Genomic DNA, 20,175 nt, shown 5'->3' on the forward strand with positions numbered 1-20,175 from the left:
GGGCCGTTCCCAACGCCGAGCCCCGGCACCCTGCCCGGGCAGGGAGCCCCCCCTCCCGCCCGTCGGAGCCCCGCGGAGCGGCCCCGGCCCCGGCCCCGCCGCCACCCCGCGGGGCCGGGCGGCGAAAGTATCCCCGACTCTTCCTTGGGCTGCACGGCTCCCCGAGCAGAGACAGAAGCAGGGCGAGACATAGGTAGGGAGAGCCGGAGGAAATTGAAAACATATTTAAAAATGTAAATGGGTTCGAGCCAGCCCGACACCGTGTGAGGGGGGCAATGAGGCGCACGCCGGGACCAGCCCGGTGGAGCAGAGATGGGTGCGGACCCAAACCCTGCCACAAAACTTTCAGCCCCTGTTCGTAACGTATTCAGCGAGGGGACAGGAGTATCTGCCCCGAAGTGGGGTAAAGCAGCGCTCAGAAACATCCACTGTAACTTAAACCAGATTGTCAGGGAGGCAGACGGGGCTGGAGAAAGCCGTTTGGACTGCTCGCCTGTCGAGAGGATGTCGCTGCCCTTCTCGGATGTATTCCTCCCCCGGCCAGCTAGCGAGGAACATCTCCGGGAGCTGGGACTTTTTAAGGTAGCCGATCCAGGTGACTTGTGCTGCTCGCAGCGAGGTAGGGTGGGCTGCAGATGTGGGTGGGAGGCGGGAGGGGGCTTGGGAAGCAGATGGGAAGGGGTTTGCAGCCAGGCCACTGGAAAGCAGCGAGCTCTTCTCTCTCCTTTCTTCTCTCCTTTCTTTCCTTATTTCCTTCTCTCTATCTCTCTTTTCTTTTCTTTTCTTTTCTTTTCTTTTCTTTTCTTTTCTTTTCTTTTCTTTTCTTTTCTTTTCTTTTCTTTTCTTTTCTTTTCTTTTCTTTTCTTTTCTTTTCTTTTCTTTTCTTTTCTTTTCTTTTCTTTTTCTCCTGTGTCTTTTTCTTTTTCTTTCTCATTTTTATTTTCCTGTTTTCTATGCTTCTTCTCCTTTTTTCTATCTTTTCTGGTTTTCTGTCCTTTTTCTTTTTCCTTTTCTTTCTTTTTTCTTTTCCTTTTCCTTTTTTATTTTCACTTTTTTCCTTTTTCTTTTTCCTTTCATTTTCCCCTTTTCTTTTCCTTTTTCTCTTTCTTTTTCTTTCTTTTTTTTTCCCCTCCCTTTTCTTTCTTCTTTCTTTATTTCTTTCTTTTATTTTTTCCTTGCAGGAAAAGGAACAAACCAATAATACCGCTAAGAATAAGAAAGACAGTTTCCTCTCCCCTCCTCAGAAACTTCTGCGAGGTGTTTTCGTCTCCGTCCCCCTTGGGGTGGGGGGGAGTTTCACAGGCAATGAAATAAATAAAATGAAATCTTTCCCTTTCCCTGAAGTTCCCTGTGACTTGAGAGCCGGGCTGCATTGCTGGGGTGGGGGTGGTCCTGGGTGGTAATTGATTCATAACTCTACACCAGGACGCCAGGGCACACCACCGCCGGCGCCCCGGGAACTTCTCGGGGCAGCGGGGCGGCCGCGCTGCCCGCCCGGGCCGGGGTGCGGGGGCTGCCGCTCCGGCCGGCCCCGCCGCGCTCTCCCCGCAGCCCGGCCCTCCTCTGCAATAAAAACCACCCCGTCCTCCCTTCCCGCTCCCCGCGCTTGTACCGGGAGAGATTTTGAATCCCAGAGACAGAAACCTGTGCCCCGAAAAAAGTTGCGAGCGGGGCTGCTTCCAATACCTATTTACCAACGAATTACACTGCTATTATTGCTTTCAATGAAGACTGAATCCCCAAGCGATAATTGAATTAGTCTATTGAAGAGACTGTCAGGTACAATGACGTGGTATATCCCGCGCATTTCCCAGGGTCTATAGGCTTTGGGGACCCGGAATGTATAGTCTGACCTTACAGCTCATAATAATAATGCTGCACTTGTAGCAGAAATCTATTCGCATTCACTTTTAACAAAACCTCTGGTCAGCCAGTCCCTGTAGGAAGGATGAAATCTATTGTATTAGAACAACTCATTTATGTCCTTCAGCAAAGGCCCCAATGAGATCTGATCTAGACCTAGAAATAGGATTACCACAGCGTATATTAACCACGTTTCTATACTTCCTCCTTCCTATAAGGGCGCCGAGAAAAAAAAAAAAAAGCAAAGGATTTTTGATCCATTTTTAATTTTAATTTTATTTTTAATTTCAATTTAAAACCCTCCTCCCTTTGGTGGCCTTCTTCAAAAAGAAGAAAAAGAGAAGAAGAAGAAGAAGAAGAAGACGAAGAAGAAGAAGAAGAAGGGAAAAAAAAAGTAAATACAACGAAATAGGAGAAATTATTTCTCCCGATTTCCGAAGAGGTTGCGGGCGCCGCAGGCTGCTGTCCTGCGGCGGGAGCAATGCAGGCGCCCTCCCCGCAGCCCGACGGCGGGCACCGGGGGTCCCAGCCCGGCTCCCCGGCCCCGCCGCCCCTCGGCTGCTCTCCGCCTGCCGGATTTGATTTTCTCCCTCCGCACGCCAGGATGGCTGACCCAAGCCCCGGCGCCGAGAGCCGGTGGGGACATCATCCTGCAAGAGGTTCGGACCGCACCGGGGCGCTTCCGAGGGGCAGGGAGCGCCGCAGCCCGGCCCGGCCACCGGACCCCTTTCGGGGGAGCGCCGGGTGCCCCGGCCCCGCTGGACGCGCCGGCGGCTCCGCGGGACCGGCCCCCCCCGACGGCAGCGGGCGCAGGGCTCTGTGGGGCCGGGCGGCCCCGACGGGCGCCCCGAAACCCAGCGGCACCCACAAGTTACGGAGGGAACTTTTTCCTGAGAAGGGATTATTATTTTTTTTTAAGCTTCCGTCCTTAAGACACGGTGTAGACATATTACCCCGATTACTGTAACTATCTGCTAGCCGGAGAGTAATATTTATCTATTTAGATAGGAAGGGTCGCGGTGGAAAAAATATCCAGCCTGGAAATATACATCGTCTTTTCCCTTAACCCCTCCTCATTCATCCAGCCGATCCCCCACCCCCTCCGTACACAAACCTACTCAATTTATAGAGAAGCCTTTAAAATCCAGAACAGTTTCTAGAAGAAGGGAGGACTCCAGATGAATAATCCCCCCCCCCGTACACACACACGTACATACACACACCCCCCCACACACACACTTCGCCCCCCCCCCCCCCCCCCCGCCCCCCGCGCTCAGGAAGGCAAATTAAATAGTTAAAGGCTTCGATTTCTCTCTCTCTCCCTTTTGTTACCCAATTTTGGAACATTTAAGGATGGGTGTGTGTATTGTATTCAATAATAAAAGCTATAGGGCCGCCAGGACATTTATCATCCTATTACTGTAACAAATCCGGGCTCCCAATACATGAAAGGTAAAATGAATTACCGACGTTAAGCCGTCAATAAAGTCATTTCTGTAAATGGTGTCTCCGAAGGACTGCAGCATTATTCAACTAGCTTTATCAGCAGCTGGGAAATTACGTGAAGAAGCTCGCAGCGTGTAATATGGCCCTGCTTACTTTGATTAAGCGTCTTGCCAGGGAATAGTGACAGTGCTTTTGACCAGGTTTTATTCGCCGTCCTGTGATGAACGCCAAGCTGATCAGGCGGAATGAAGAGTAATTAAAACCTATAAATTATCTTTTGCAGCCCTTCTCAAGGCGTCTCTTGCAGGAGAGATAAGGCAGCGAGCCCCCATTTACAGCTCTGAAAGGGACCGCGGCTCACAAAGGCTACGTGGCTAAATGGGATATTGATAGTGTCCTAATTAGAATTTAATTAAGTACCCACGCTCGCTTTTGGGATAAAGATTTCAATTTTGCTAACTTAAATATAAATAAACCCAATTTCGGTGCGAGTAAATGATATGATATTGTGAATGCAGGGGGGGGTTAACATTCATTTAATTGCGGATGAAGCTCTTGATTCCAGGGCTGATTGTGTTCTGCCAGCTATTATTTTAGGGGATTATTGTGTGGCTGGAGGTAACAATTCGGTAATGTTTCCCCGGTACGGAAAATAACCGAGCGTGCCTCGGCGGTCTGGGCACACGCACGCCGCCCGGGCACCCGGAGAGCTGCTGCCGGACACCCAGAGGTGTCTCCTTCAATTCCCGGTGCCGGTCCCCTCCCGAAAGCGGAGCCCCGGGCCGGGGCGCTTCCCCCGGGCCGCTCCCGCGGCGGGAAGCGCACCCAGCCGGCGCCGGCGGGGCGAGGCGGGGGAGCCCGGCCGCTGCCGGCACCGCAGCTCAGCCCGCACGGAGACGCCGAGATACAGACATATACGGACGCAGCTGTAGGTGTATTTTGAGCACCCACCCATGCACATATAGGATATAGAGGCGGCGGCACGTGACGCGGCCCGGTCCCGCGGAGAGGCGCGGAGCAGCGCGGAGCGGTGCGGGGGACCCCGCGGGCTCCCCGGCCCCACCGCGGCCCGGCCGCCGCCCGCCCGGCCGCCGTTTTGGGGGGGAAGACGGGGGTTTTCGGTTACGTCAGGAAAGAGAAAACGCCGGGAATTGCCCTTGCCGCAGCCCCGGGAAACGGCCGCGGGCTGGCGTGCGGCTCCAGCCCGGAGCAGGTGCCTGCGGCCGGCCGGGAAGCGGCCGCGGCTCCGGGCACTCTGCCCGCCGGGACCCCCCCCCCCGCCGTGTAAAAACGTGAGGTGTCGTGGGACCCCCACCCCCCCGCGCCCCTTCGGGTGAGCACCGACACTTCTCTTCCCCGGAGCAGCTCGGCCTTCCGCGCAGGGGAGCGCCCGGGGCCGCGGGGAGAAGGCACCGGCGGCGGCAGAGCCGCCCTCCCTGCGGCGCTGGGCTGCGGCCCCCAGCAGTCCAACAAAACCAAAACTGGGGTGAGGGATTTTAAATTTTTTTTTTCTGTAAATTAATTTTTAGAAAGCTGCATCAGTCCTGAAAAAGTGTCTTTTTCTCTCCATCCTTTAAAATCCTGAAATTTCCCTTCTGCCTCAACACGCGTCCCGAGGTGCTCTCTTTCTGCCGGGCAAAGAAAGAAAACCAAACCAGGGGAAAAAAAAGCAAGAAACCGAACACAAACAAACAAACAAACATCAAAAAGCAGACGAGGAAACATGATACGATTTCAGCTGTGAGCTGGCGGCCGATCTGCTTCATATTCAAAAAAAAAAATAAAAAAACCCAATAAAGGAGCAAACCAGCCGAGCGGCTGCAGCCGTAAGCCCAGCTCACCCCGGCAGTGGCTCCTGCCTTTATTATTATTTATCACTGTTATTATTTTCATTTTTTATTCCTCAAAAAAAAAAGTTTCGATTCCGGGCAACCCTTACCCCGCTCGCCACCTCCCCTCGCTGCCTAACCCCGCCGCGGGAGAACAGAGAATAAAAAGAGGAAAAAGAGCACCCACAGATTTTTTTTTTTTTGGGGGGGGGGTGGTGGGGGGATTCATTATTGGAGGGGGCGATAGGAAAGCGGCCGATGACCAAATCCCCGCCGCCCGCGGAGGCCGGCGCAGGACCCGGCGCGGCGGGAAGAAGTTGTTTACGGGGCTGGTTGGGGTAGGAGGGGTGGGTGGGGGTGGTGATGGTGGGGGGGTGCCGGCGCCGATACACGCGTGTAGGTGCGGGCGCGGCGGCCCCCGCCCCGTCGCGGCGCTCCCGCCGCCCGTCACCGTCCCGTCCCCACGCGGTATTTATGGCGGCGGCCCGTCGGGCGCCCATTGGGCGCGGCGTGGGGTGTCAGCGGCGGCGGCGGCGCGCCATTGGCCGCCCCCACGTGCGGGGCCGCCTCACGTGCTTCCGGTGCGAGTGAAAAAAGTGTGGCTGAGGGATTTTTTAGGGAGAGTTTGTTGCACGGACCGGAGCTGTCAGAGATTTGGCTTTTTTTTTTTTTTCCTTTAAAAAAAAAAAAACCAACACAAAAAAAAAAGGGGGGGGGGAAGAATTAAAAAAAATAATAATAATAAATTGGCCCGGGCGGCGTGCACCGCCAGGCTGGCGGGGAAGGGCTCCGGCAGCCCGCGGCGTGGGCAGAGCGGAGCGTGACAGCGGGGCAGCGCGGAGCCGCGGCGGCGGCGGCGGGGGAGATGGGCAGATTTTGACGGGTTTTCGGGGGGCGGGTTTTTTGGGGGGGCCGCGGTGCTGCCGCACACCTTTTTGGGTTTCGTTTTTTCTTTTTCTTTTTTTTTTTTTTTTTTTTTTGGTGGTGGAAATATAAGCTGATCGGGAGAAGGGGGAGAGAAGCCCTCGAGTGTCTCCCCGGTTTTGGATCCATCCGTGCGAGGGGGAGAAAAAAAAAATCTCAGCTCCAGCCCAACAAGTGGATTTTATTCTTTTTTCTTTTTTTCTTTTTCTTTTTTTTTTTCCCTCTTTTTCTTAAATTTTTCCTCCCCCTTTTCCACCCCGCCACCCACCGGCAAAGTGGGGTGGGCGTAAAGTGGGTGGGTGGGGGGGAAAAGAGGCAGCGATCTCCGTGGCGGGGGCTGAGCATGGAAGAGCCGCCGGAGGGGCACGGCCACCGAGACGCGGCGCCCGGCCCGGCGAGCAGCGGCAGCGGCAGCGATGGCGAGAGCGTACCCGTGTCCCCCAGCCCCGCGCCCGCCTCCCCCGCCGCGCCCTGCCCCCTGCCCCTGCCCCGCCGCCGCCACCCGCCGCCCCCGCCGCCGCCGCCGCCGCCCCACCGCACCACCAACTTTTTCATCGACAACATCCTGAGGCCGGACTTCGGCTGCAAGAAGGAGCCGCCCGCGCCGGCCGGCGGCGGAGGAGGAGGAGGAGGAGGCAGCCGGGAGCGGGACGGAGACCGGGGGCAGAGCTCAGGTAGAGAAAACGTCAACCCGCTGCTGGCCCGGCCGCCCAACCCGCCCTCCCTCCTCTGCCCGGACTCGAACTGCCGTCCCGACGGCTCCGCGCCGCCGCCGCCGCCCGCCGCCGCCGCCGCCAAAGCCAGCCCCGCCGCGGCGGCAGCAGCGGCGGCGGCGGCGGCGGCGTCGGGGGCGGCCAAGCCCCCCGCCGATGGGGGCGAGACTCACCCGGCGAAGTACGGGGAGCACGGCAGCCCCGCCATCCTCCTCATGGGCTCTAATAATGGAGGACCTGTTATAAAGCCCGACTCGCAACAGCCGCTGGTGTGGCCTGCCTGGGTCTACTGCACTAGGTATTCAGACAGACCGTCCTCGGGTAAGGAACCGCGGCGCATCTGGGAGCTGTTAAAATCGTGACAAGGTCGCCCCCCCCCCTTCCCCTCTTCCCCCCTTTGCTTTGGCTCCCGGCCTGCTGAGGACCTCGCGTGGGGAGGCGCGGGGGGGGGGGGAAGGGGGGGGTTGTCCTGGGTCACCCGGGGCGAGAGGAAACGCGTCCCCCCCGCCCCCCCACCCCTCCTTCCTCCTCCGAGTCTCCCAAATTTGAATGTGACGCCGGGCCCCGATTCGGCCGCGTTTCGATGCGGAGAGCCGGCGGGGAGCGACCCCCTTCCCGTGCCCCCCCCCGCCCGCCCCGCCTTGCCGCAGCCCTGGGTGTTCCGCAGCGCGGCGGCCTGGGGTGGGAGCGCTGCGAAAAAAGGCAGCGGATTCGGCTGCTCCCGTGTTTTGGGGCTTTTTCTCCCCCTTATTTTATTTTTTTCCTGGGTGCTGGTGGCCTTTCGGGGTTGGCGGGGCGGGGGGGGGAGACCTGAGCCACATGTTGAGCGGCTGCTGGAGGTGCGTGTGGGGGGATGTTTTCTCGGAGGGCGAAGAAAAAGGGTTTTTTTTTAGGAAGGTGGCGGAGGGGCTGTTTGCGGGGGCCTCCGCAGCGAGGCAGAGCCAGGCAGGCCCTTAGGCCGCGCATTGCCGCGGGAGCCGGTGCTCCCTGCCGTGGTTTGGGGCCCGGTTCTCGGGGAGGGGACGTGCCTCTACCCGGGGCCGCCCCGGTGGGAGCCGCCTGCACGGCCCTCCCGGCCCCCGGCCCCGTTCTGCCGCCCCCTTCCACGCTCTTTCCACTCCCCCAGGTGCCCGCGGCAGCCCCTTATTTTATCACCGTTAGTTTCTATTTTTAATTGTAATTTTTTTGAAAGAAGAGGAGGGCGAGGAGAGAGGGTTCCCCCGTGACACCCCAGGCCAGCAGCCAGGGATCCGCCAACGCGGGCCGGGGCCGGGGTGGGCTCCCCTGTGCCGGCCCGGTGGGCGCGGGGCCGGCTGCCCGGGGGCCGCTCCGGGAGTCGGGGAAGGCGGCGCTGCCCGGTCCCGGCCCCGGCCCCGGCCCCGCTCTGCGCTGCCCGGCCTGGCTGCTCCCCGCCGGCGGTCAATCCGGCGCTATCGGCCGAGCCATCTGCATCCCCTGTTATTGACACGTCCAGCGACTTGAAACTCAGAAAAGCCACTTTGATTGACTCGGGTGATTGATGGAGTGATAGAGCTGTCAGACGGCGCGGCCCTCGCTCCCGGCCGGCCCGGCCACGGGTGTTTTGCTACCGATTCCCAGGGCCGCCGTGCGCCAGGCGTTTTGCACTTGCGCCTTTATTTCCTTTCCTCCCCTTTCTTCGGGCAGAGGATTATTTCTGTATGTCCTCCCCGAAGCTCCCTGCTCGCCTCAGCCCGGAGGGGAGAAGGGCGAGGGGAGGCTGGCTCGGCTCGGCGGCCCTCTTTGTTGTGCTCGGAGCTGCCCGCCGGCCCCGGCCGCTTCTCCCGGCGCCGGGGACGAGCGGGCTGCGGCAGTCGGAGGCGCCGGCACCCCGCTGCAAGGTGCCGGGGCAAAACGATTCACTCCCCGCGCCCTCCGCCCCTCCGCCGGCCGAGCCTGGGAGCATCCCGCCGGGCCCCGGTCACTCTCCCCGCCGGCAGACGCCGCCGAGCCGCGGGGAAACCCCTCGCTTTGGGGAAGGGCTGCGCCGGGAGAGGAGCTTTCGGCCTACTCGGCGGCCAGGAGGCCTCGCCGGCTCCGGCTGCGGCTGCTGCTGGCGGGGGGCTGCGGGCCCGGGCCGCCCGCCGAGCCCGGCAGCTGTCGGGGGATTTTCGCAGATCCCTTTCTCCAGAGCTCCCTCCCCTCTCCGCTGCCCCCGGGCCGGGCCGGGCCGGGCCGGCGTGCAGAGGACCGGGGGTAAGCCCCCCGGCCGGGCGCTGCCCCGGGATCCGCCCCGGGGCCGGGCTGCTTCCCCGGCGAGCACTGTGGCACTTCAACTGGCCCCATCCCGGCCTGGGGATGGAGCGGCCGGGGGGCACTGCTTTCGGCTGGGGTTCATGGAGGGAGCTGCAGGCGGGGCCGGGGGTCCCCGGCAAGGATCGGCCGCCGGAGAGCCCGGACGACCCGGGCGGCGGCGGGGCTCCGGGGTGGCGGCGGAGAAGGCCCCCCCGGGGCTGGGCCGGCCTTGCGGAGGGGGCTGTTGCCTCCCCAAAAGAGACCAAGGCAGCCCCCGGCCAGGCTGCTGCTCCCGGCGGCTCCCCGGTGCCGGGCCGCGGGGACCCTCACCCCCCGCGCTGCCAGGCCGAGCCGCTGCCCGGGCGGTGGGCCCTGGCCCCGGGCCGTGCAGAGGGAACACGGCTCGTCCCGGCGGAGCTGCGCCCCGACGTGTGTCGGGGCGGGGGGCGAGCGAGGCGCCGCTCCCCTCGGCGGGGCCGGCTCGGCGGGGCGGCGGGGGATGCGCGGGCGGCGCGGCGCGCTCGGCCCCGGCCTCCCCTCTCCTTCCCCATCTTTCCCTCCGCCGTGCCGGGGCGGCGGTGCCGGGGTTGGGGGTGGGAGGGGAGGAGGGGGGACACACACGGGACCGGCACAAATTCGCCCGTCGGCCATTTTTCCGGCGGCCGGCGGGGCGGGGGCGGCGGTCGGTCGGTCGGTCGGTCTGTCGGTCGGTCGGTCGGTCGGCGGCGCGGCCCTGCCCAGCGGCGTGTGTGTGCCCTGCCCGCAGGCCCCCGCACCAGGAAGCTGAAGAAGAAGAAGACGGAGAAGGAGGACAAGCGGCCGCGGACGGCGTTCACGGCCGAGCAGCTGCAGCGGCTGAAGGCGGAGTTCCAGGCGAACCGGTACATCACGGAGCAGCGGCGGCAGAGCCTGGCCCAGGAGCTCAGCCTCAACGAGTCCCAGATCAAGATCTGGTTCCAGAACAAGCGAGCCAAGATCAAGAAGGCGACGGGCATCAAGAACGGGCTGGCGCTGCACCTCATGGCCCAGGGACTCTACAACCACTCCACCACCACCGTGCAGGACAAAGAGGAGAGCGAGTGAGGCGGCGCGGCCCCCCCAGCCCTGCGCCGCGGCGCCGGCCCGCCGGCCGGGAGGCGGACAGGTGCTATTTAAAAGCAGATCTATTGTCTATCCATAGTATAAGGACTCCGATTAAGAAAAAAAAAAATAAAAATATGAACACTTAAAAAAAAATTATCTCTATATAGCCAAACAGCATATGACCTTGTACATATTTAATTTCAGGTAAGAAATATGTGTAGCGATCTCTATTTGCTGGACAGTTTCTCTCTCCCCTTCTCTCTCTTCCCCTCTCTTTTGTTTGTTTGTTCGTTTTGTTTGCTTTCCTTTTTTTTTTTTTTTTTTGGTCGATGTCCGTTGCTCTTGTTTTACAGTAAATGTCCGACTTTTCTGATCTTTCGTTTGATCTTATTTTTTTTGTGTGTGTGAATTTCTGTCTCTCTTTTTTTTTTTTCCCCGAGGAAAAAAAAAAAATTCTGATCCACAGACTGCGAGACTGAACCCGCCGCTACAAGCCAAAGATTTTATTATGTTCAGAAATCTGTAGTCTGAAATAAAGTGTAGACTGTGTTCAGGATCCAGACTGGCTGTAATTCTTTATTTTAGTGTATGGATGTTTGTATATATATATACATAAATATAAAAAATAAATATATATATACATACACGATACGCTGTATGTATAGAGCCATTTCGGTGGCGTATTTAGGTTTTGTTTTCGATGGATCAGTGCAGCAATTTTTAAACCGCTCATCCCTGTCTGAGACCTTCGATTTTTTTTTTTTCCTTTTTATTTTTCTACCCTCTTAAAAAAAAAAAAAATCTCCTTGGCTGTTGCGGTCGCGCCTCGCCTCCCGCATCTCCCTTTTTAACAAGAAATAAAAACCACCTCGTAATAACGGCAATAACGTATCACCAGCTCCTGCAGGAAAAATGCCTGAAACCGTCTGGACGTTTAGAGCTCCGGGATGCGTTGAAAAGGGATTTGCCTGACAGCTCCCTGCCTTGCTCCGAGGGGGGCTGCTGCCATACCGAGCTTCCAGCGAGGAGCTCTCCCCGGGCAGGGCAGAGCCGAGCCACGGCGAGGAGAGGAGAGGACCGGAGCGATCGCCGCTCGGCACCGGGCGCTGCGCCGCCGCTCCCCGGGAGCGCTCCCTGCTCCCTGCCCCTGCCCTCCGCTCCCCCTTTCAGGGCTCGGGCTCACGTTTGCCCGTGTGCGTGGGAAGCGTGGGGTCGCGGAGGGCCGGTGGCACGGCGGGACTCCCAGCTGTGGTCCCCGCTCCGCTTTTCCACCCAGCCCGGTTACATTCGGCTGCGCCCCGTCCCGCGGGCGGCTCTCTTCGCCGCCGGCCCGGGGACACCGACGAGCCGGGGTCGGGCCGTGCCCGTGGCTTTGTCCTCGAGCCGTCGAGGACCGCCGTGCCCGGGCCTGGCGCCCACGCGGGCCTTGCGTGGGGCCCCGCGGAGGCGAGGGCGGGCGCTGGGGATCCGCTCCTCGCAGCCCCTGCAGAAACCGGGCGCCGGGGCAGGTGGAGAGCCGCCGGGCTCCCCGACGGGGCTGCCTGTGGGCTTTTCCTCTCCTTTCTCTTTCTTTCTGCTATCCTGAATCCCTCCCCGAGGCCCGCAGCCGGCGGGGCGGAGGGGAGAAGCGGGCAGAGCTGGAGCCGGGGTGAGACCCCAGTCAGGGGAGCCCCTCTCCCGCATCCCCCCCGGAGGACGGGGCAACGCCGACGCCATGCCCTGGGGGAGTGGGACCGGGTGGGCTGGGGCGTAGAGGTGGGCGAGAAGAAGCACACCCGGCCGGCGCAGCTTGCAGCTCGTATCAAGTCTGTGGCTCCCCCCGCTCCTCGCCCCATCGGAGGCATTAGGGGGTTTCCGTCTGTTCGAGGAGAAGGGGAGCAGAGGGGCAGCAGAAGATGGCCTCTGCCATTTTTGTTTGCTTTTTAACTATTTCTGCTTAGCGCTGCAGTTAGCTGTCACCGACCGGGGATGGAGGCGCAGGCCGGGGCTGCTCTGCCCGGCGAGAGCCCCCTGCCCTCCGCATCCGCTGCGGACGGGGCAGGACCCCTCCTCCACCCCATCCCACCCCACCCCAGCCCACCCCAGCGCATCCTAACCCATCCCCGCCCAGCCCAGCTCTCCTCTGCCCGCCGAGGGCTCTGATCCTCTCTGCAGGCCGAGGAGCCGGGAGCACTCAGAAGGCTTAAATAAATGTTGTACAGCGCCATCTAAAGTTCTGCGTTTCTTTCTCCCTCTCCTCTTTTCGATGGGATTGAAACATAAACTTTAATCTTCTGCACCGAGGAAAAAAAACCTGTCCTTCAAAGTGCGAGCCGCACCGCTCCGGGGGGAAAGCGGTCGCCGAGAGCCCGGCCCGGCGGGGCATCTGCGGAGTTCGGGGGGCGCGTTCAGATTCCCCGCCAGCCCCCCCCCCACTTGCTGCTGTCGGGGGGACGCAGAGAGATTGCCTTCCCACTCCCCCGATCCAATCTCAGTTCAATTCTCTGCGTTTCTCACATACCCGCCGCCTCGCACTCCCCTGGAGCTGTGCAGGCGAAAAATGTCATTTCTTCTTAAAAATCGGTTAATGACGCTCCCCGAGAGCGTTCCCCAGCCGGATCCGGCCCTGCCCTGCGGAGGGGACAGGGCACCGACCCGCTTTGGGTTCCCCGCCCGCGGGACACGGGTGATGCTAAGGCTGGCTTTCGGCGAGGGCCCCGGTGCGTGTCTCCCGCCTCCCCCCGCCCCGCCGACAGACCCCCGGGCCCGCTGCCTACCTGCAGCCGAGGACAGGCTCCCGGGCGCGGGGGTCACCCGCAGGGTGGGGGGCTCCGGCGGAGGAGGAGGACGAAGAGGGGTTTCCTCAGCCGCGGGGTGTCCGGCCAAGCTCAGCTGAGCTGGACAAGTCAGGAATAAAGACGATGGGGGAAATATAGGGCAGATTAAGGGGAGCCTGAAGAGGATTATTTAAACAAATCAGGCTTTTTAATGTAATTATGCTTTATGATTTCTCGGCAAGAGCAGCTGAGCGGGGCATATGAGGGGACCGGCGCAGGCTGGCGTGGTCAAGGTCTGCCCTCGCTGGTTCCATGAGTGGCCTCGGTCCCCCGTGGGTGCCGGGGGCAGACAGCCCCGCGGGGGATGCTCTCCGGCCGGCAGTCGGGGGCGGGGGGGGCCTCAGCACCAGCCCCGCGGTGGGCTGCGAGGAGCCGAGAGGTAAGAACAGGAGCCGCAACATCCTCCCCGTCGGAGAGGGACCAGGTGTGCGCGGAGCGGCGGGGGGAGGCGGGGGACACGCACCGGAGCCCTCGGCCGGAGAGCTGGGGGCTGGACGGGGCGGATGGGACCGGGGAGCCCAAGCCTCAGGAGGGGGCACCCACAAGCCCAGGCGGAAAAGCCCTGGAGGAAAAGCGGTACCTCCCCCTCCCTCCCACGGGGGTCGGCACCCCCACACCCCGACTCTCGGGAGGCAGCTGCGCCTTTGTGGGGTGTGAATTTCAGCCAACACGCAACACACGACCCCCTGCCCCCCCCCCCGCCCCCCCCGCTGGCAGGACGCACCGACGCTCATTTCTCCTTCCAAAGCACACCGAGAGCCGGGCACAACCGTTTCCAGGACCCCGGCCCCGGCCCGACGACCACCCCCCGGGAGGGGGCGGCCCGGCGGCCTGCTGCTTTGCATATGCAAATGAGGCGCGGGGGAGGAGGGGAAGGCCACGCGTGGTGTGTCCCCCCCCCCCGTCGGTCCCCTCGGGCCGGGGCGCAGATCCCGCTGCCTCCTGTCACGGAGCTTGTTCCTTTGTGCCGCCTTTCGAGGAATCAAAGCAGACACGGTTGTGACACGTAGCCCGGCGGGTCAGAGGTCAGATTTCACAATCCCAATTACAATGATTTCTAATGATGTTTATCTTGCGGGCTCCGACGGCTGGGAGCTTTACAAGAGGGCTCTGCTCCCCTCCCCTCTGCTTGGAGGCCGTGGGTGCGGGGGGCTCTTGCCTCGGCTCCGGCCGGGGGGGAGATGCGCTGCCCCCGGGCACCGAGCGCCGCGTCCACCCTGCCGAAAGGCGCTGGGAGCTGGACGGCGGCGCCGAGGGTGGGGGGACGACCTCGGGGGTCCGGCCCCAGGCCCGGGCTCCATCCGTACCCCCCCTGCGGTGCTCGAGGCCACGCCGGAATTAAGCGAGTGAATATCACAGTGATTTACAGTGAATATTACCAAGCACTGCACCTCTCCCTCCCCGTCGGGTAAGGTCCGAGGCAGCGCTAACAAGTGACTAAGCGGAGGTAGGAGCTCTGCTCGCCAAACAGGCGCTGGTATTTGTCCGGAGCCGATCGCGGCTGGGGGGACGGGGGGGGGGCTGTAGGGACCGGCCTTGTCCCGGCCGCCCCCCCACCCTCGGGCCGCCGAGCCGCGTCCGAAGCCGTCGGCGGAGTCCCGGGGGGCGGCGGCGGGCGGTCCCGGCGGGGAGCTCACTCTGCGCCACCGCGCCCCGGGAGGGTCCCGGCAGCCGGGGGCACGGCCCGGAGCAACCCCCAGTCCCGGGGCTCCGACTTCTTGTCCGTGAAACCGGTTCGATTTAACTTTAATTTTGTCTTACAACAAATAAACTCAGAGCGGCGGTCGGATGAAAACACAACTCAAACGGTTTCCGATTAAATCTAAAACCTTTTGGAAAAAGCTTTGCCGAATGGCGAAGGGCTGAAATTTGGAGAAAAGGGTTATAAATTTTGAGCTAAAAAACCCCCATCTGTAACTTTCCCTCTGTTGAGGAGTTGGACACGTAGCGCCCGAGCCCCAGCCTCGGGCTGGCTGTTGACAGCAGCGCGCAAGGTGCATCTTTATGCTCTATATCAAATGCCTTTGAAACAGATTTAAAAGACTGTATGTAAAATAGCTAATGGAGCTCTTTCTTCCGGTTGAGTAAGTCGGGGAACCAGAGTTTGCTGGAAGTAGAAGTCCTTTGCTCTGAGATCTGATCTTTACTACACCAGGTGAGCAACTCTTCCATTAAAAAGAGTTTGTTTGTTTGTTCTTGGTCACGTTGTCATTTTGGAGATAACGAGGATGCGAATAAAAACTTTGTTAGTTGCGGCAGCAGCAGAGCCGTCGGGGGCGGGGGATTAAGGGGCACCGGGCTGCCGAGCCGAGCCCGCTGCGGCCCGTGGCGGGGGCGCTGCCGGTGTCGGTGCCGCGGTCGTGGGGGGCTCTGCCGGGCTCGTGGGGGCGGACACTGGGCGCAGCCCCGCTCTGCCCCCGGGCTGCTGCCGCGGGGCTCGGCTCGGGCACGGGAAGGAGCCGCCGCGCCGGGGCGATGCGGGGGCACAGGCGGGCCGGGGCACATTTTGGGCTTTTTTAAATTTTTTTTTTTTCTTTTCTTTTCTTTTTTCCCTTTCTCATCCCCGGTTGGGCTGCTTGGAGCCGCCGGGCTCGGAGAACAGCGGCGTCACGCCAGAAGTAAAGGCAGCCCCGACGCCGGGCGCCGCCGGGGTAGCACGGGGTGCTGCTCCCCCTCGGCGGCCGCATCCGAGCACCCCCCCCGCCAGGCGGGGAGAGCCCTCCCCGGTCCCCAGCAAAGCCCCGGACTTTCCCGGGGCCAGGCAGACCCGCCTGGCAGCGGCCACCCGGGCACAGCACCGGCAAGGGGGGCGGGGGTGGCCAGGGATGGACGAAGACGGGGGCAGGCAGCACCCTGGGGGGCCGGACTCGGGGCGCCCCTTGGCATCGGTGGCCACGGCCGCCTCCCGCCCGCCTCAGCCGGCGCCCGTGGCGCAGCGGCTGCCCAGCCCGGGATCTTTTTGCGCGGGTGGGGTGTGGGAAAGGACTATGCTCGCAACGGGGGCCGGGCCGGGCCGGGCCCTGCCGTGCCTCCCGCCGCCCCCGGAGATGCTCCCCGCCCGCTCCCCGGCGGCTCCGTTTGCGATGGCACGCTGCTCCCCGAGAAAGCACCACAGGGACCCGAGGAACGGTGGCAGTAAAGGGGCACTTTTCTTTTCTCTCTCCTTCTTCCTTTCTTTGATTGCCAGATTAAAAAGACACCCCCCATCTTACCCTGCCCCCCGGCCCCGGGCGGCCGCAGGCTGCCCCCCCGCGGTGGGGAGCGAGGCTCGGGGACCCTGCGGGGGGGACCGGCGCTCTCAGGTGTCCCCTCATGGCAACAGACCTTTTAAGAAAAAGGTGGAGGAGGAGACGCACCTGCATGGCCTCTCCGGGCCCAGAGGCCAGGCTGGGGAGAGGTTAAGCTTAAACCCAAAAATTTGGAGTGAAGGGAGCCAATGAGGATTGTGCTCTGGTGGGTCCCCTCAGTTACGAAAAGATTGAAGAAGGCATGGGAAATAATATTAACTTCAAGATCAGCCCTGTTTTTTTCTTCCAGGGAACAGTGTGTGCCTTATCTCCCTCTGAATAAATAAATCATAATTGCCTGACAGTTACCTGTTACAATAAACTTGACCAGATCTTCCAACAATTAGTTACATGTTCTCTCTGCTCTGGTAAAAGTCTTGTTAAATGTGATGAATGTTAAAATAAGCTACTCTTGAACATACTTTGCAAGATCTTTATTGGAAAAGCACAAGTATTTAAGCCTCTTAAGGAGACGAATCCATAATGAAAGAGGGTGGCTGGTAAAAGATAAGACTAGAGATAGCACTAGATTTTCAGATACCAAACGAAATACTAATTGGATCATGCCTTTTTAATGGGGCTTGGTGTTTTCCTGACGCCCTGGTGGATCTTTTTAAAAAAAATTTAAATGTGTACCCTCTGGCTTCAGGAGCCAGGCACTGACTCCAGCAGCAGTTTTGCTGCAGAGGGCTGTCAGCTTGACCCTTTCCACTGGCAGCTTCAGCTGCCTGAAATGTTGCCTAGGAGTATCACACCTCGGATACTGCAGTGCTCTCTTCCTGTGGGGCTGCTGCAGCAGCACCTATACCCCAGCTGAGAAGGTGCTTCCCATCAGGCCAGGCTGGGGGCAAGCACATGCTGCCCATCAACCCTTAGGAGGCAACAGTCAGTGCTTTGGATGGAAGAGGGAGGCTTGATGTGAGGCTTGCTCCTGCTTCCCTGGCAGGAAAGGGGTGAAAAAGAGTTTTGAAGCCTCCTGACTCCAGCTCCCCATCCATCAGATGCTACTGCTGGCCACAAGAGCCCTGGACCAGCTTTGTAGACAGGGACATCCATGGAAGCTGCCCCTAAGACATGGAATTGCAACGCAAGGGCAGAGCAGAAGGCTTGAGCACCTGCATGCAAACAGCCCCAAGAGCTGGCCCCAGGAAATATCCTTCTAGCTAGAAGCTGGGGTAGACCTTACCAGGTTTGTGGACCTTTAATTGGATTAGAAAAATGATCAATATCTTTTTTTGTTGTTGGTCCCCCGGAAGGGCTGAATTTTTCCTTGGGATCTCCCTATTTGTGTGTTCCTAGATTATTGACCTGACTGTACCTGTGTAATGGGTCCTGGGCTGGAAACTCTGGTCCTCCCTTGGGCAACACAAGCAGGAGCTGCACTGAGGCCCCTGTCTGCAGGTGCTGTGAATCAGGATCAGGCCCTGGAGTGGGCAGAGTGATTTCTGTTCATGTTGGTGCAGAGCAGGGCACTGAGAGTTTCGCCTGAGCGGGGCAAGGCTCCTGGGCCACCTACACACTAGGAGACAGCACAAGGAAATTCCTTGCACATTTTCCACCTACACCCGTTGCGTAGCGATGGGTGTCTTGGTGCAGCCTGGGTCTGGACATTTATAGCACTGTGTCATCTTCTCCAGTCCATGCTGCTGGAGGAGCTGGTGAGGCTCCATGACTGTGGAAAAGCAGGTAGGGAATTTCACAGTGGAGGTTCACAGTGTGGAGCAAGGGAGCTAAATGTTAAGGCAGCAGCCTAAAGGTTTCACATGCAGCCTTTAACTTCTATAGGTCTTTTTACATGCAGGGTCATATATTTAAAGTGGATTTCTGGATTAATTTAAGGTTGGTTGGGGCCCTCTCCCTTAAGTAAAAACACACGAGAGCCACACTTTCTTGTGGAAATGAGCATAAATATGGATCAGTTTCTGTAGTGGTTTAACATGCAGCTGAGCTTACCCCAGAACATGTCTGTTATAGGATGCATCATATAAATATATATTGAGTCACATTTTAGATACTGATCATGTCCTCCATAGATAATAATATCAGTTTGGGGTTATTACAGGTTCTGTGATGTAGCTGTTTCATATTTGACTTTTTAAAATATGTTCCACTTACTTGTAGACCACACAAGCTCTATCGAGGACACCTGGTATCTATTAGATAGTTTCAGTCCGTGGAACAAAGCTAATCTGATATGACTAGCGAAGTTGGGAGTTTTGCCATTGATTTCAATGGCAGCAGGATGGGACTGAGAAAGCTGAACTGTAAAAACACAGCTCCATATGATTTTATTCACATCTAGCCTGTCAGGAATAAAACCCCACCAGCCAGAGGTCAGGGGAGTTGCACTGTGCTAAGGTGCATACACGCAAGATTGCAAGCAGAGACAAGCCATACACACATGCAGATTTGCCAACTTTCACCTGAGGTTTAATTTAAAAATAAGCATCAGCTTAGCCTGAGCTACAACAATAGATTAGTGGCCTGAATATTGCTGTAGATAGGATAAATCCTGGCAAAAATAACAGGCGTGTAGCAGTGCCAGCAGAAAGAGCACTCCTCTGTGCCTTGCATATTGTACCTTTCTGCGTATCCAGGTGAAGGTACAATTACAGTTCGTAGTGCCAAGCACCTAATCCTCCCACCTGAGGTCATTCCTGAGCACTGAGCCTGGTGGGAATGCTGAGCCCTTGTAAACTGGCCGAGGTGCAGTGTGGTCGGTCGCAGGGCAGGGACAAGCTCTAACTTTCCAGGGAGTTAAGTAGCAAAGATGAAGGATTTTTTGCAAAAAGAGTGAAATGCAGGGTGCTATAGAAAGCTTCAGGATCCTGCAGATCCCCTTTAATCCACTAACTTCTGACCACTGCCTGAAATTCCTGGGTGCTCCCCTTGCTGCCCCCAAAATCCATCACAGAATTGGTTTTGAAGGCAGTGTCCTAAATGGAGAGCTGGTTTAAGGTGGTTTAGCTCTGCTGGTTTCACTGCTGTGTGACAAGGTGAACGCAGACAGCATGGGCTGCCTTCCCTCGTACGCTGGTTTACACCAGCTCCAGACGAGTCCCTGCAGTGGCGACGCTGAGTGAAGAGGAGAACGCAGCATCCAGCCCATGCCTCTGCCTTTCAAGAAGGCTTATACCTCTGCCATGGATTTTTGTACTTAGATACGCATTACCCAGTCAGTGGGTTTCACCACCCTGAGCTTGAAAAGTTACTTGAAAGCTTTATTTAAAATTACAGAAGCTTGTCACACTGCAAGCTCTTCTTTATATCCAATAAATTATTAAAAATGACTTATGAAAACATGTACATGACTGAACATGAATGACATCATTATTGTTATTACTACATATTAGGGGCCAAATCCTGTTGCTGTTTTTTTTAAGGGCTCCTTTATTTTGGATTCTTCCTGAATCCACTCTTACAGCTGTAGCGATTCTGAGAATTGAACTTATCATTTTTGTATGTCTGGCAAAATCTTCCTTGCAATCACTAGGAATTTCGTGTGTATGAAGCTGAAAGTAAATCAGGGCTTCAGGATCTGTTTCCAAGCAATTTGAAAGAGTCTTAGAGTTCTATTTGATTTGGATGGAGTGCACTTGCAGGGAGAGTTCAAGCGCTAAAAATAAATACGACTCTTCCCTATGCATAGAATGAAAGAAGATGGACTTGGAGACAACTTTTTGAGTCATCTGGCCCAACCCTTTGCATCACACAGAGTAAAGGTTGCACTAATCCAGCCCTAAACTTCTCTGTTCCTATCTTATGCATCTCTACTGGTGCTTTAATTATCTCAATAGGCAGTTACTGTGTTTGCCAGGAAAGCAGTGATCAACTGTACCACTGCAATTCTTTTTATGTTTCTGTTTCTGCAAAGATTCTTTGATTTAGAGGAAGACCCAGGAAAACGTTTGTGTGTTAAATGGATTTTCTGGTCAGTTAAATAAAAAAAAAAAATTAGTGT

The 20,175-nt window shown here is 58.3% G+C and overlaps 1 protein-coding gene across 1 annotated transcript; it reads left to right on the forward strand.

Moving 5' to 3' along the window:
* Nucleotides 1–6,405: 6,405 nt before the first annotated feature.
* On the forward strand, nucleotides 6,406–10,111 carry EN1 (engrailed homeobox 1). The gene is made up of 2 exons (XM_050900421.1): nucleotides 6,406–7,096; nucleotides 9,795–10,111. Exons 1-2 carry the CDS (start codon nucleotides 6,406–6,408, stop codon nucleotides 10,109–10,111), a joined length of 1,008 nt encoding a protein of 335 aa, XP_050756378.1.
* The last annotated feature ends 10,064 nt before the right edge of the window (nucleotides 10,112–20,175 follow it).

This window comes from Gymnogyps californianus, chromosome 7 (assembly GCF_018139145.2).
Source record: "Gymnogyps californianus isolate 813 chromosome 7, ASM1813914v2, whole genome shotgun sequence".
Classification (NCBI taxonomy): domain Eukaryota; kingdom Metazoa; phylum Chordata; class Aves; order Accipitriformes; family Cathartidae; genus Gymnogyps; species Gymnogyps californianus.